Below are 12821 nucleotides of genomic sequence, written 5' to 3'. Positions count from 1 at the left end.
AAATTCATGGGAAAAAATTAAACTTGGCTAAATTAACTCCAACTATGTGCATCAGAAGCATAGGTTTCGATGATAACATCCATGATTATCATATAGCTGTAAGAAGGTCTGACAAGATGTAAAAGGCAAACAGACAAACATGAAAAAAGACCAACTACCGAGTAGATTGCAACATTAATAATTCTTAAAGAGCTACATATGAAGAATAGTAATACTGCAGCAAACAAATCGTAGATACCAGGTCCCAATCAGAAGACCAAGAACTAGAAACAAACATGTGTGCCCTTCTCATCAATAACAATACTGTCCTAACCTACTAGTATTCAAAATTTACTCTGTTCACAACCCTTTAGTGCTGGAGAGATTTGCTGGGAGGAAATGCCTCCATTGTCTACAAGGTATGCCTTGCACCTCACTGCTTAGCATGCATAAGGCTTCCCGGAGACTAGTGTGTCCAGATCCCATGCAATTCTATGAGTTTGAGTACAGCTCAGCAGGACATAAGCCTTCCCTCAGAAACTGGCGAGGTTCAACCCACACTCTTTGTCACATTGGCAGCCAATGAGTTTTTTCATGCATGGGTTTCCTAATGAAATATTTGCTGCACATTCAAAGTACAAACACTCAGAAATAGACTCTTTGTGACCTATTGAGATTTGAGAATGTTTAAACAAAACTCGAAGTTAAACATTAACAGAGTTTTGAATAAAATACTAGAGAGAATATCAATGTTTAACAATGCAGGCTTTGAAGTTGTCAAATTGTACTTAAGCTCAAGGTATAATAATTTTAATTATCTATGGCCTGGGCAGTTGAAAACCAAAAAAAGAATCCAATAATCTCATGGGAGCCTTCTCCTGCGATTAACACAGATATCCCCTCTTCAACTACCATAGCTAGTCAAGTCCATAAGTAAACACTGCCATGGACAGCATTGGAATTATTTATACAGAAACCACCGATTCGTCAAATCCACACAATTTGAAACAAAAAAAAGTTTAATACATAAAAACTATAAATGATCACATAAATGAATTGCACCAAAACAATGCATAAACAGTCACTTTTCATTTATAAAAAGATATTTTGCAAAAAAATGAAGCTGTGAATAATAATGTTTCCCACATTCTCATTTTATTTCCATTCACTCTTTCATCTGCTTGAATTATCTGTATTCAATGTATTCTCTTTCCCTTACCACGAACATTCCTGATCAAGGGCTTAATATAAATATCTTCTGATATGCTCCAAAATAAAAACTACAAAAGAGGTGACCAAAATAGGAAAATAAGTGAACAATATTAAGGAATAACTGTATAATTCTAATAGAAAACAATCTTTTAAAAGAATACAGGGGTAATAAAAGAAATCACGAATACAAAGTAACTTTCCACTGCCCTTTATTAGCGTACAACCGGTTTCAACGCTCAAGCGTCATCATCAGGTACCCTGATGATGACGCTTGAGCAAGCAAGCAAGTTACTTTGTATTCTCAATTTCATTAAAATGAATTTCCACAAGGTTGAGCCAGAAACAATTGAATATTTAAAAGAAATCACCTTTACATAGGAATTTTATGAAAATAAGATTACCTTATCTCCAACGTGTGGCACATTTTTAGAATCACAATCCTTGGGATGAAACGGCACACTTTTCTTCATTCCACTAAGGGAGTAACTGATGAGCCCACTTTCTTGTTTGTCCCCATTGCCCTAGAATTAAAAAATTGCATTTAGACTCTAGGTACAGTAGTGCTAATATAATCCAATAGAAGGTTAATGTGACTCTTAAAACAACCTTGTCTACATTCTAGAAGAACATTCATGATAACTGCTGAAACAATCTCAACAAACATGCCAGATTTCACACCTGGCATTGAAGCAAGTAAGCACTGACTTTCACACTGATGTATACAATATTATTGATACTTTCATCATTATGCATATAATGCCCCTTTACTGATAGTCATTCCAAAGTGAAAATTTTGCCTGTGACTACAGAACATCAATCAATAGAGACAAACAGAGGAAATTTTTAAAAGTACATACTTGATTTTTAGTTGGGCTCTTCTGCCCCAATATCCCACACTCCTTGACAACCACACCAGTATATATGTTGTGTTGATGTGTATCCCCTGAGTAATTAATGGTGCCTGTGGGTAAATGCTTGATGCGAACAGCACTCTGCCTGTTTGGCATGCCTGAGTCCTGGAAATATTCAAATGGAATTTTAAAATATGATCACACAAGACCCTTGTTAATTTTTATAATTCAGTAGAATGCTTATTGCTGGGGCAATGAATACATTGTAAAAAATTTTCAAATATCCATACATACACACACACAAGCAAGGCTTACTTTACATTAATTTGACTTCTATTATGTCAACTTTATACCATAAATAACATGATGTGACAAAAATTTATAACTTGATCCATTCTTTCATAGCCACGGCCACAGCATCAATGAAATGTTAAATTTCTGAGAGCGTCTACATTGATGGTTCAAGTGCCATCAATTTTCAGTCCATTCATTCTCTTAACAGTTAAGCCCTTTCACTCTTGATGCCAGCCTATCTCTCGTCTGTCAGGAAGGGTGCAACCCAAACAACACAAGAGTGGGAGCCAGCATAGAGATCCAGGTAAGACCATTCGTGGCATTCGCACACCTTCAACCACAACACACAGAGACTAAAGAATAATAATCAAATAAAGATCCCCAAATAATACATTAAAAAAGAGACTCAACTTCTAAAAAATAATGAATTTAAAGATAAATCATGCGCCCTCTGTCACTCACCTGCACTGGAGTAAATTCCACTTCATCGCCAACAGATATCTCACGATCAACATCCAATATTTCATTGAAATGAAAGAAGCAGCGAGGATGGGATTGGTGTTGCTGCGAGGGAGAATTTTGAGTAGCTTTCTCTGCCGAGGATGACTGTGCCGCTGCTGGACCCAAGCAACGCAGAAATCCAAATCCCTCCTTGAGAGTGGTCACTATGCCCACTTCCCTGCGTTCACCAGACACCGAAAATGATTCCTCCAGCAAGTTAATACTGGTGGCACGTCTCAGGCCATCCCGGCGATCAGTTGCAATCCTGAACTCAACCCAGTCACCATGCCTATTAGAATTACAAAACAATTCACAACTGTAAGTGAAATCTACCAAATGATGAGACAAATATTGAGGAATTAGTAAGTATGATGGTTCCAAAAATCAAAATGATCTCTGTGAACTTTCAAAATTATTGAAAAATTTCCCCAATTTTATACCGAGAATTACAATTCAGACAAATGAAACTTTTTTTACAAGCAAATTTATTTAAAAAAATACAAATGAAAGTCCTTTTACATACAAGTAGTGGTATCTATCAAGAGTAACATTACTTAATGTAACCCCCTTTGGCAGCAATGACTGCCTCCAATCTTGTCCTGAATCGATCGCACGCACTCTTTGATACAGCGCTGTCCATATTCACAAATGCTGCTACATTAGCGGTGCATAGAGGTTCAACATTAGGGCACCTCGTCTTAATGGTAACTCTTTCGACTACGCTGCAAACATAATAGTCGAGAAGGTTCAAGCCCAAGCTATTTGGGGGCCAGAACTCCTTGGACTAAAACATGTCAAGGTTATCTGAAAGCCAGCTTTGGACTAAATGACTTATAGAGCTGGTCCACCGTCCAGTTGAAAGGCATATTGTCCCCCTGAGGCCACAGCTAACCTCCAAGGTTTCATGACATTCTTCAATATTTGCAAAATCGCAAAAAATTGCAATATTCCTTTGAAATCAGCACCAGAGCGTTTCCTCGCCAGGTCAGCAAAACCTTCCCCACACTTTTCCATAGCAATGTACTTAGCCACAATATCATTAACATTTGATTTGGGGTACCTGAAGACTCAAACTATTTCGCTGGGCAATCGCCCAACGCTAACACTTTCAATAATAGTGGCTGTTTGATAGTACTCTGCCCTTGTACATATCATCTTGGCCATTATGAGGTTAGGACTGTTTACTAGATGCCTATAGCTTTCAAGAACGCCAAACACGATCTCCAGTGGAACTACAATAAGGCAGGAAATTCAAATTGAAATTAATCCAGAGATAACCGACGTCCCCTGTACAGGTGAATGAACAGTCCCAGCTGGCTACAAACATATGCTTAGGATATTAATTAAATTGATACAAAGTCGATAAAATGATTTTGCTTTTAACTATTTTGGTGCCTAAAGAAAGAATCTTAATGCTTACATGAAATTAAACAACAGGATTTATAGAATTTCAGAAGTGATGGGAAAACCTACAACATTGTTTCTGCAAAACAAATTTAATTAAGGGAGTGACAGACCTTGAGAACGCTTGTGCTGATACCAGAGACAGATGGGCAATACTGCCCAGCTCCAACTCATGCCTGATATTTTTACTGATTTATGGTCCTAACTTCACAAGATAGAACTTAAACCTTAGAAAAAAAAACCAGCGGAGCCACTAAATGTCATTACCTAAGAGTGAAATCGCCCTTCTGATCTTTGTCACCAAATGGAATTTCAGTCTCAGCATGCTCATTGTTCCTGTATCGAATCCGCCCAGGCAATGGGTCCGCTTGCTGGTGCCTTTGCTGCTGCCCTCCTTGCCCACTGTTGCCCCCTCCTCCCCGCTCCAACGGCTTCAGAACCTGACCTTTGATTACCTCTTCACCAACATCCTCAAAAATCACTGTCCCTGATGGTAAACGACTGATGCTGCATGCCACCTCTTTACCCTGAAATAACAGAACAAAAGAGCCCTTAAAGATGAGCATCAAACATGCAATACTTAAAAATGTATGAAATATTTATTTTCACACGTGGAATTTTGCAAATAAACCATTATCCAAAAAAATCTCTAAAAAATTCTCTATTAAATTTTTACCAGAAAACTGAATAAAGATTAATAACATTGGTATGGGTCTAGAATATGGAACAGAACTCCCAGCTTTCTCTGAGCCATTACACCAGCATACAGCTAGGAAAATGGCTCTGCACAAGAAAATCTTCAAAAAAATCATGGTATTGCTTAGAAACTAAATGCCAGAGGACTTTCTGAATATAGCACTTCTTGTGGTTCTTCAATCAGATCACATAAAATTGTTGACGAGAAGGAAGACGGCTGTTTAAAAAACAAAAACTATCTGAGAAGGGATTTTCCTTTTGGCCTAATTTCTTTTCCTTTCAGTTCACTCAAACAAAACATCAATGAAAGGACAAGGGAAGAGTGTCATCTTAGAATATGGCCATAAGTGGTAAAGACAGACATACCAAAATGGTTAATGATTTTTATTAGCTAGGAAATAGTCCATTTCCAGTTGAAGGAATAAGAGACTATGCAAGCACACTGGGCCCAAGTGTAACTCATTTCTCTGGAAGAAATGAGTAATTGTACACTTTTCCTGATTTAAGTCATTGACAGGCATAGAAAACTTCTGAGGCAAAAGGGAGTGAAGTCTGGAACACATTATGGAAGATGAAAATTTCTCATGAAAGTATTCCAAGAGCCAATGAAAGCTTTCATTACTACCTCATTACAATAAACCCTTGAATAACTGGAATCAGTCCAGCCATGTAGTGCAAGAGATTCCTTTCGAGGACACAAGAAATATGCACTGTGGTTCTTTGCAAAAATAGGTTTCAAATGTGGGTGACTCTGGACATGGATGATAACCATATTTAAGTCATTCATTTTTCCAGTAGTACAAGGGCAAGGTGAAAAGTTTTTGGCCCGACAGAGATAAGCCATTCCAATCAGCAAAAATTTATGATTCTTGCCTGGGTGAACGCGTCATTAGTTTTTAAGACAAGTTTCAACTTGTTCTCTCCAGTAGTATGTTTGCACGTATTTTTGCAGCAATGTCTTTCGCATTTAGTGTTAAAATGGAAAAATTTCCGGCCTGAGTGCTAATTGTGATGTAGCTCAACTGTTAAAGATTGAACTACAAGCAGTGCTGGATGAATTAGTTTTACAATTATGTCAAATGCGTGAGAAACATACCTGTACTGTCAAGCTTTACAAAGTGAATCAAAAGGTTGTCCCTTCAAGAGTAAGTACCTTTGTGTTTGGATTTTATTTATGAGATTATGAGTGCAGCCATGAGAATATTATAGGACCAAATACAACATTCCACAACTCCTGTGCTACCATAACAAAAAAACAGTTCAACTCCCTCTACTTCAAATAGGAATTGACCATTTAAAAGAAATTTATTCGATGACTCTGATATTTCCCTTAGCAATGTGATGAACAGGCAATTTACTCATTTGAAAAACAAACAGGACAATATCAGAGAGGAATTGTGACCTAACCTAAGCTTTAATTTATTTTTATCATTTATTATCAACTTCCATTCCACTGAAACTATACAGAAGAAGCTGTTTGATCCAATGCTGAGGTTAAAACCAGATTGGCAAAAAATGTTATCAAAAACCACTTGCTAATGCAAATTTGGATTCCAAAAAAAAATATGAGAGGAAAAAGAAAGAGTAAAATTCTGACAACCACATCTAAGAAATGATCACCGGAAAACTCAAGAAGAAATAGGGACACTCAGTGTCAAAAAAGCAATTTTAGAAAGATAATTAAAAAGAAATACCACAACCAACAACATAAAATTAAGAAATGTCAGGAGAATGATCTACTATGTTTTCCCAAAATTTACAACATTTTTATCCCATTCCAAACAAAATTCATTTCAAATATGATAATGCATTCGAAGTAAAAATAATAATGCATAAGTATTATAGAAAAAAAAATTTTTTTTTACAAACAATGTTTAGGACTATGAATCGTAATAGACTTTTCTTCTACGATGGAATGAACCAACCTAGAATAGAAGAATTGTAGAAAACAAAAAAGAATCAAAAGTAGTCACACAGTACCTGTATCATCAGAATTAAAGATTCCCTACAATTTACAACATTTTCATCATGTCCGATACAATTTCCTAATTTTACAATGCATGTAGAGCCCAGTATTAACACGATTTTCAGTTTTCCCAATATTAGCCATCACTATGTGCTGGATTAAAAAAATGCACATTCTAAAACAGTTCCTCATGTACATTAACATTAATAAAAAAATTTTTGGACTGCTTTGGACATGCACACCTAAAAAAGATGAGAAGGAGAGTGGTAATTTGAATGCCTCTAGGGAAGTATTAGAATATGGAGGGGCAAATACAGAGCGTCAATAGTGACGGAAAGGGAAACTGCATTAATTTTTAATCTCAGTCAGCCAGGAAAAGATTTGTGGCATGGAATTAATACATTGGATGACTAGACGTTATCTATATAACTTATGAATTGTATTAACACCCAAAGCAGGTTATTCATTTTGCACATAATTGAAATTATGAGGAAGGAAAATGACACAATGAATAATTATACAGCAAATACCAAAGCATAAATGATCTCAGAAATATTAGAGGATTCGTTTCATCCTCTGGTTGCTCAAATGGGGTCTCTAAACAGGAGAATTCTGCTTCTTATTGATCAATGTCCACCAAATTTACACTTGAGAAATGTACAGTTACAATGTTTTCCTGCAAACTGTACTAGTAAACTAGATTAAGGTAAAATTCACTCATTGAAGGTGCATTAACGATGAATGAATGTACAGAACTTTGTATCTCAGTATAATAGCTATAGGAACAGAAAGGCAATCCAATCGAGTGCACTAGATGCCTTACACTACATATCATGGAAGTCTTGAAAGCACCTTAACAGTTCTACAATACATAAGGAAGGCAGGATTTTAAGTAGTTTGTGAAGAAAAATTGTAGTGAAATTATCCGTGATGGTAATGATACTATAGACAATCATTTCAGTAATTCAGCATGTAATAATGAAAATTCTCTTTTTCACGCTATTAGCATTCTCCACTTTTTTCTGGCATCCCTAGTGAAGTGTTTATAAGTGAAGGTTTTACTGTGTATTATTAAATATATTATGAGGGCCACTTTTTTGTGCAGTTACCATGTAAACTTTCAACTATTAGAACAGAATAACACATAGTAATCATATTCTCTCAATTTTAATGACTCCAATATCAATTTATTATCAGTTCAAAGAAATAACTTTCTAGAAAATTGAAAAATCACTAAAATTTTCACTATTTAAATTAATTAATATAGAAATATAATACATGCTTCTGTAATAATACTGACCCCTTCAAGTGTTGCAATTGACACCACACATGGGGATGTGAATTGTCAGAAATCTCCAAGAAAATGTTTTAAGAGCCTATGTTGAGAAAATTATGTGGCTGTAAAATGAATACTATGCGAAGAAGGAAATCTGAACAAACTTACCTTAAAATCTAGCTACCATACCATTAAAAATATGAAATTGAAAAAATAAACCCCAATTTCCTATAACCAAGCCAAATCTGCCCTAGAACCTTTAGGTGCCCGTGCTGTTAAAATACGATCAGACATACACTGAACAAATGTAAGGCAGTTATTTTATTTTTAATCTGTGTACAGTTCTGAGCTCTGTGAAAATCACACATCAGGGTGATAAGGGGGGCCAGATGCTTTCCCAGGAAAATCTCGTACCCAGAAAATTACACACCTTCGGTGTGGCTGAGGGTGCCCAAAAAGGCATGTCCAGGAATTGAACCAGGGCCCTCCAGTCAGTAGTCTCTATCCCTGGACTAACCATGTCTGCATCGAAATAGCAACATGTATGTGAGACAGGATTAGCAGGTGATCATATGATATCCCCATTTTCCTCTTTAAAGACCAAAAACTTATGTTTTGAAATGTAACTCTCACCACATGGCACATAGTCAATGCATTTCAGTTGTTTTACAGACAGTCCATCAAGGGGAGGTTCAATTACCCAAAGGTGTACAGAATGAAGGCCCTTCTGCGAAATTTAGTACAAAATCTCAAGATATATACTATCATTTTCATGCAGAAGGCAAAATTTGGAAAGGTGAACACAAAATTGAAAACCTATGAAGTTGTTAACCATCTGAACAATATATTCATGTAGATTACTAAATAAGCAATTGAGTTTATTTGTAGAGCCACTTTTCGACTTGGAAACTGAGAGGAATATGCAAGATGGCTCAAATTTCGTCCATCGGTGATATTAACGAATAATATCCCACACTCAGCTATTTCATATAATTTACAATTTTGCGGATACTTAGACCTGCATACATGACGAAAACAGGTGACTTGACCACCATCATCAAATGTCTACGCATTAATGTAGCTAAATCGTTCCTTTATATTTCAAAAGCATTCCTAAGGAGTGTCATTTGACGTTACAGCCAATAATGAAAATGACAAGTAGACTGAAGTAACACCTCTCGATCTTCATGTAAAATAACAATCGCAGCTATTCCATCTGCACAAAGTATGTTCGTAAATAGAAAAAGTAAAAATATACTAAAATGAGATTACCACACTAACTTAATCTTGGGTCAGATTTCGAAACAAACTGACTCCTTGGGGTATATCTATTACACTTTAAAGCATGCTTTAAGTATAATAATTAATAAAACCACTAACATTTCTGGATTGAATCGTAAACTCGACATCATCTCCAAGCCGAAGGTCATCACGAATTCCTTTTGTCTCAGAAAAATGGAAGAAAATTTCTCGGACAACATCAGCTCTCTCGATGAATCCAAAGTTATCCTTCATTGAGCATACCACTCCCTGGTACCTCACAGGGTGGACAGCATTCTCAAGTCTTACATGCCTTGCTCCCAAATTTCCACTCCTGAAAAAATGTTTATAACATTTAATGTTAACGCACCCACAACTCCAACACAGTGAGTGAGGCAACAAGTTGAAGCCATTTGTGTCATGGCCTACAAATTATTGATATATTCATATTAGAATAAAAATCAGTGTGACGCATTCACACTTACAAATATAAATCGTTAGGAAAATATTAAAAAAATGCATTTCTTCAAAATTGCGACATCGGAAATTTCACCAACACAAGTATCCTGGTGCCTTAACATACATAACAACAACCAATAACGAGAGTTACCTGTTATTACGATGGTGATGCATGATGACACTTCAAAATGGGATGGTCAAGGACAATACAAGGTTTTGTGTAACACCGTGAATAAGTAGATGCGGTGGGTCAATCACTAAACACACCAACAGTGTTAATTCCGTAACACATACGAAGAATACTCCACGAACAGGTGTGCCCCTCAAAGAAATACGTATACAAATGAAGCCGACTCATTGCCCGGAAATGGAATTGATGATATCTAAGATTCGTAAAGAACCCTGAACCCTAGACGTCAAGCTAACTAAAATCTCTCACAGAAACAATTATTAAAATAGGTTCAAAGGGTTACGGTGACTGGGAGGGCACGTGTTCAATTTAATTGTATACGACAGTCTCCTTACATTGAAATGGTGAAACAAAACATCCTACAGCACATATAACATAACCAATGGAAATCAGATGGATATTCATTGTATAGTTTATGGAAAAATACTACAAATTTTACTAAGACATTCGGCCTCGAACTCCATAATACTACTGACTAACTACAGATAAATTACGGTGGTAAGAAGACTAGTGGCTAGAGTCCCTCTAGGATGAGTTTGACCATTGCTGGTTCCATTTCTGATTGGCTCGGCCATTTTCAGTCGAAACCGGAAGAGCATAAGGTGTAAATAATTATCTTCCAAGCTAAATCATCACTATTATGAAAATTACATTGACCTCCAACACAAGTCATAAATCAACGTAAATTATCTTCCTAAAAAAACAAATTCCAGTATTACTTATTCGCCGTTCTTTACCGTAATCTTCTATAAAAAACTAAAGGTGGACCTAGTGTTCCGACATCCGGTTTAGACTAAAAATGGCGACTTCAGCCTCACACACATGCATGCCTCTATATAGTGGAGGCACACTGGCGCCATCTGTACGCACAACAATGCTGGACTAAACACCACAATAACGTTCCCTCCGTTATTTAACTATTGACAGTTAAGAAATTAAAGACATTTAAAGAAAACGTTAGTGCATTTGCGATCTGGATTCTATTATTTGCGGTCCCTCTATTCCACGGGTCACATTTACTCGGTGGTAAACATGCTTAGGGGAATATTTGTTATTATGATACAGCGAAGAGAAAAAAACTTAAAACGGGATAAATAAACTGGTGTTAATAGTAATACATAAAATTAAGCAGGCAATTTTAGCATTCAATTTCTTTTCAATTCAAATTATTCATTCTAAATTAAATGCCTATTTGGTGGGCATTTTGCCAATTACACACATTAAGAGTTGATTCAAATTACAATATTTACCACAATGCGTCCCGTTAAGAGAATGCCATAGACACAGTAATCTACTCGAAGGTCGGTTAGGTATGTGACGGTAGAGTTCACTCAGTACTAAGCCCGACGGTGTGTGAAATTCGCGCATCAGGCCAGGGGGGCCGGAACTGGCCCCCCTACCTTGATGAGCGAATTCCCTATGCCGATTATGATTTCCAAGGAAGATATGGCACCCAAAAAATCACATAGCTTGGGAGGAGCTGCAGGTGCCCAGAGAAGCCCGGGAATCGAACCCGGGCCCTCCGGTCAGTAGTCCAACGCTCTACCCCTGGACTACTTCAACCCACTGTTATAACACATTGGCAGTTTTTCTATTTCCTATTCAAGAAACTTGGAACAAAGGTCATTGCATTACAATGTGTAATGTTCTATGGCACAACAATGACAAACCTCATACAAGAATGTGGAAGAACCATAGAAATGCAATCACGTCACTGTGGAAACAATACAATATCCCATTATAAAATTGTCCATTAATGTGGTCCACATTAATTGCTGTGAATCACTCCCTTTCAATAGATTTTTGGTGGGTAGATATATTTGGCATAGTTTGCGCATGGAATGTATGTACAAAATACCTTTAACCTTTCCATTTTATGTGAATGCAAACATTATAAGAGAGAAAACTTAAGAATTGGAAAGTCGCAATGAAACTTTCCTCCCAAACAACAAGGGCACTTAATAAAATTTGTTAAATTAAAAGTTTTTGGAATTACAAAGTCAATTATTTCATTACATTTCAACAAGGGCACTTCTTTTATCTTCATTTCCAGTCTTACATTCCATCTCTTACTCCCATAATCCTTCCGAAATTCGTCAATCCAAACCACACACACCCTGCCTCATCTTCATTTGCCATCAGTTTTGCTTTCACTTATTTGTCGTTGCTCCCTACCGCTCATGTTACTTTATATATTCCTCCACCAGAGGATTCTATTGCTCACAAAACGCACCCAAAGAAATGATTTCGGGGATGCCAAATGATAGTTGAATGTTTATGCTACACTGCCATAGTGCATGTGCTGTGGAATTTATAACTCAAGACTACCAAAAAATATTATCTTATGTGTTCTCAATAAGTGAGTATTATACAGTGATATCATAGAAATCTTAAAATGCATTCTAACAGAGAGCTAAGTATGCATATTTTTATAAATACTTATTTTTTTAGACGATAAGAGAAGAAATGTGAGAGAATGTGAATCTTAATTAGGAAATATGAAAGAGCTATTTTTACTACCATCATATACTATTATTATTATCATCTGGTATTCTACCTTTTATGGGAGGTTTTGTATAGAAAAATACACCCCAACATTTCTCAGCTTGACTTAAAAGACAATCTAACCCCACACTACAAAAACCCTTCCTTTAATTCTGCATACATTCTACCTTCATTCCATTCAACATCCCTATCCTATTCCCATCCCTTCCTCTGCCTAATGCTCATCCC

General features: G+C 36.5%; 1 protein-coding gene across 2 annotated transcripts in view; it reads right to left on the bottom strand.

Moving 5' to 3' along the window:
- Positions 1–12821, bottom strand: part of Unr (cold shock domain-containing Unr) — a 61147-nt gene that overhangs the window by 14012 nt on the left and 34314 nt on the right. For both annotated transcript variants that reach the window (XM_071589624.1, XM_071589625.1), the window contains 5 exons: positions 9560–9773; positions 4509–4768; positions 2799–3126; positions 2049–2207; positions 1593–1712 (listed from right to left, as the gene is read on the bottom strand). In XM_071589624.1, the coding sequence (XP_071445725.1) occupies positions 1593–1712; positions 2049–2207; positions 2799–3126; positions 4509–4768; positions 9560–9773 (1081 nt within the window). The remainder of the gene's footprint in view (positions 1–1592; positions 1713–2048; positions 2208–2798; positions 3127–4508; positions 4769–9559; positions 9774–12821) is intronic.

Source organism: Hetaerina americana, unplaced genomic scaffold (genome assembly GCF_022747635.1).
Source record: "Hetaerina americana unplaced genomic scaffold, ioHetAmer1.1.p SCAF_4, whole genome shotgun sequence".
NCBI lineage: Eukaryota > Metazoa > Arthropoda > Insecta > Odonata > Calopterygidae > Hetaerina > Hetaerina americana.
This window is presented reverse-complemented; position numbering and strand designations above follow the sequence as displayed.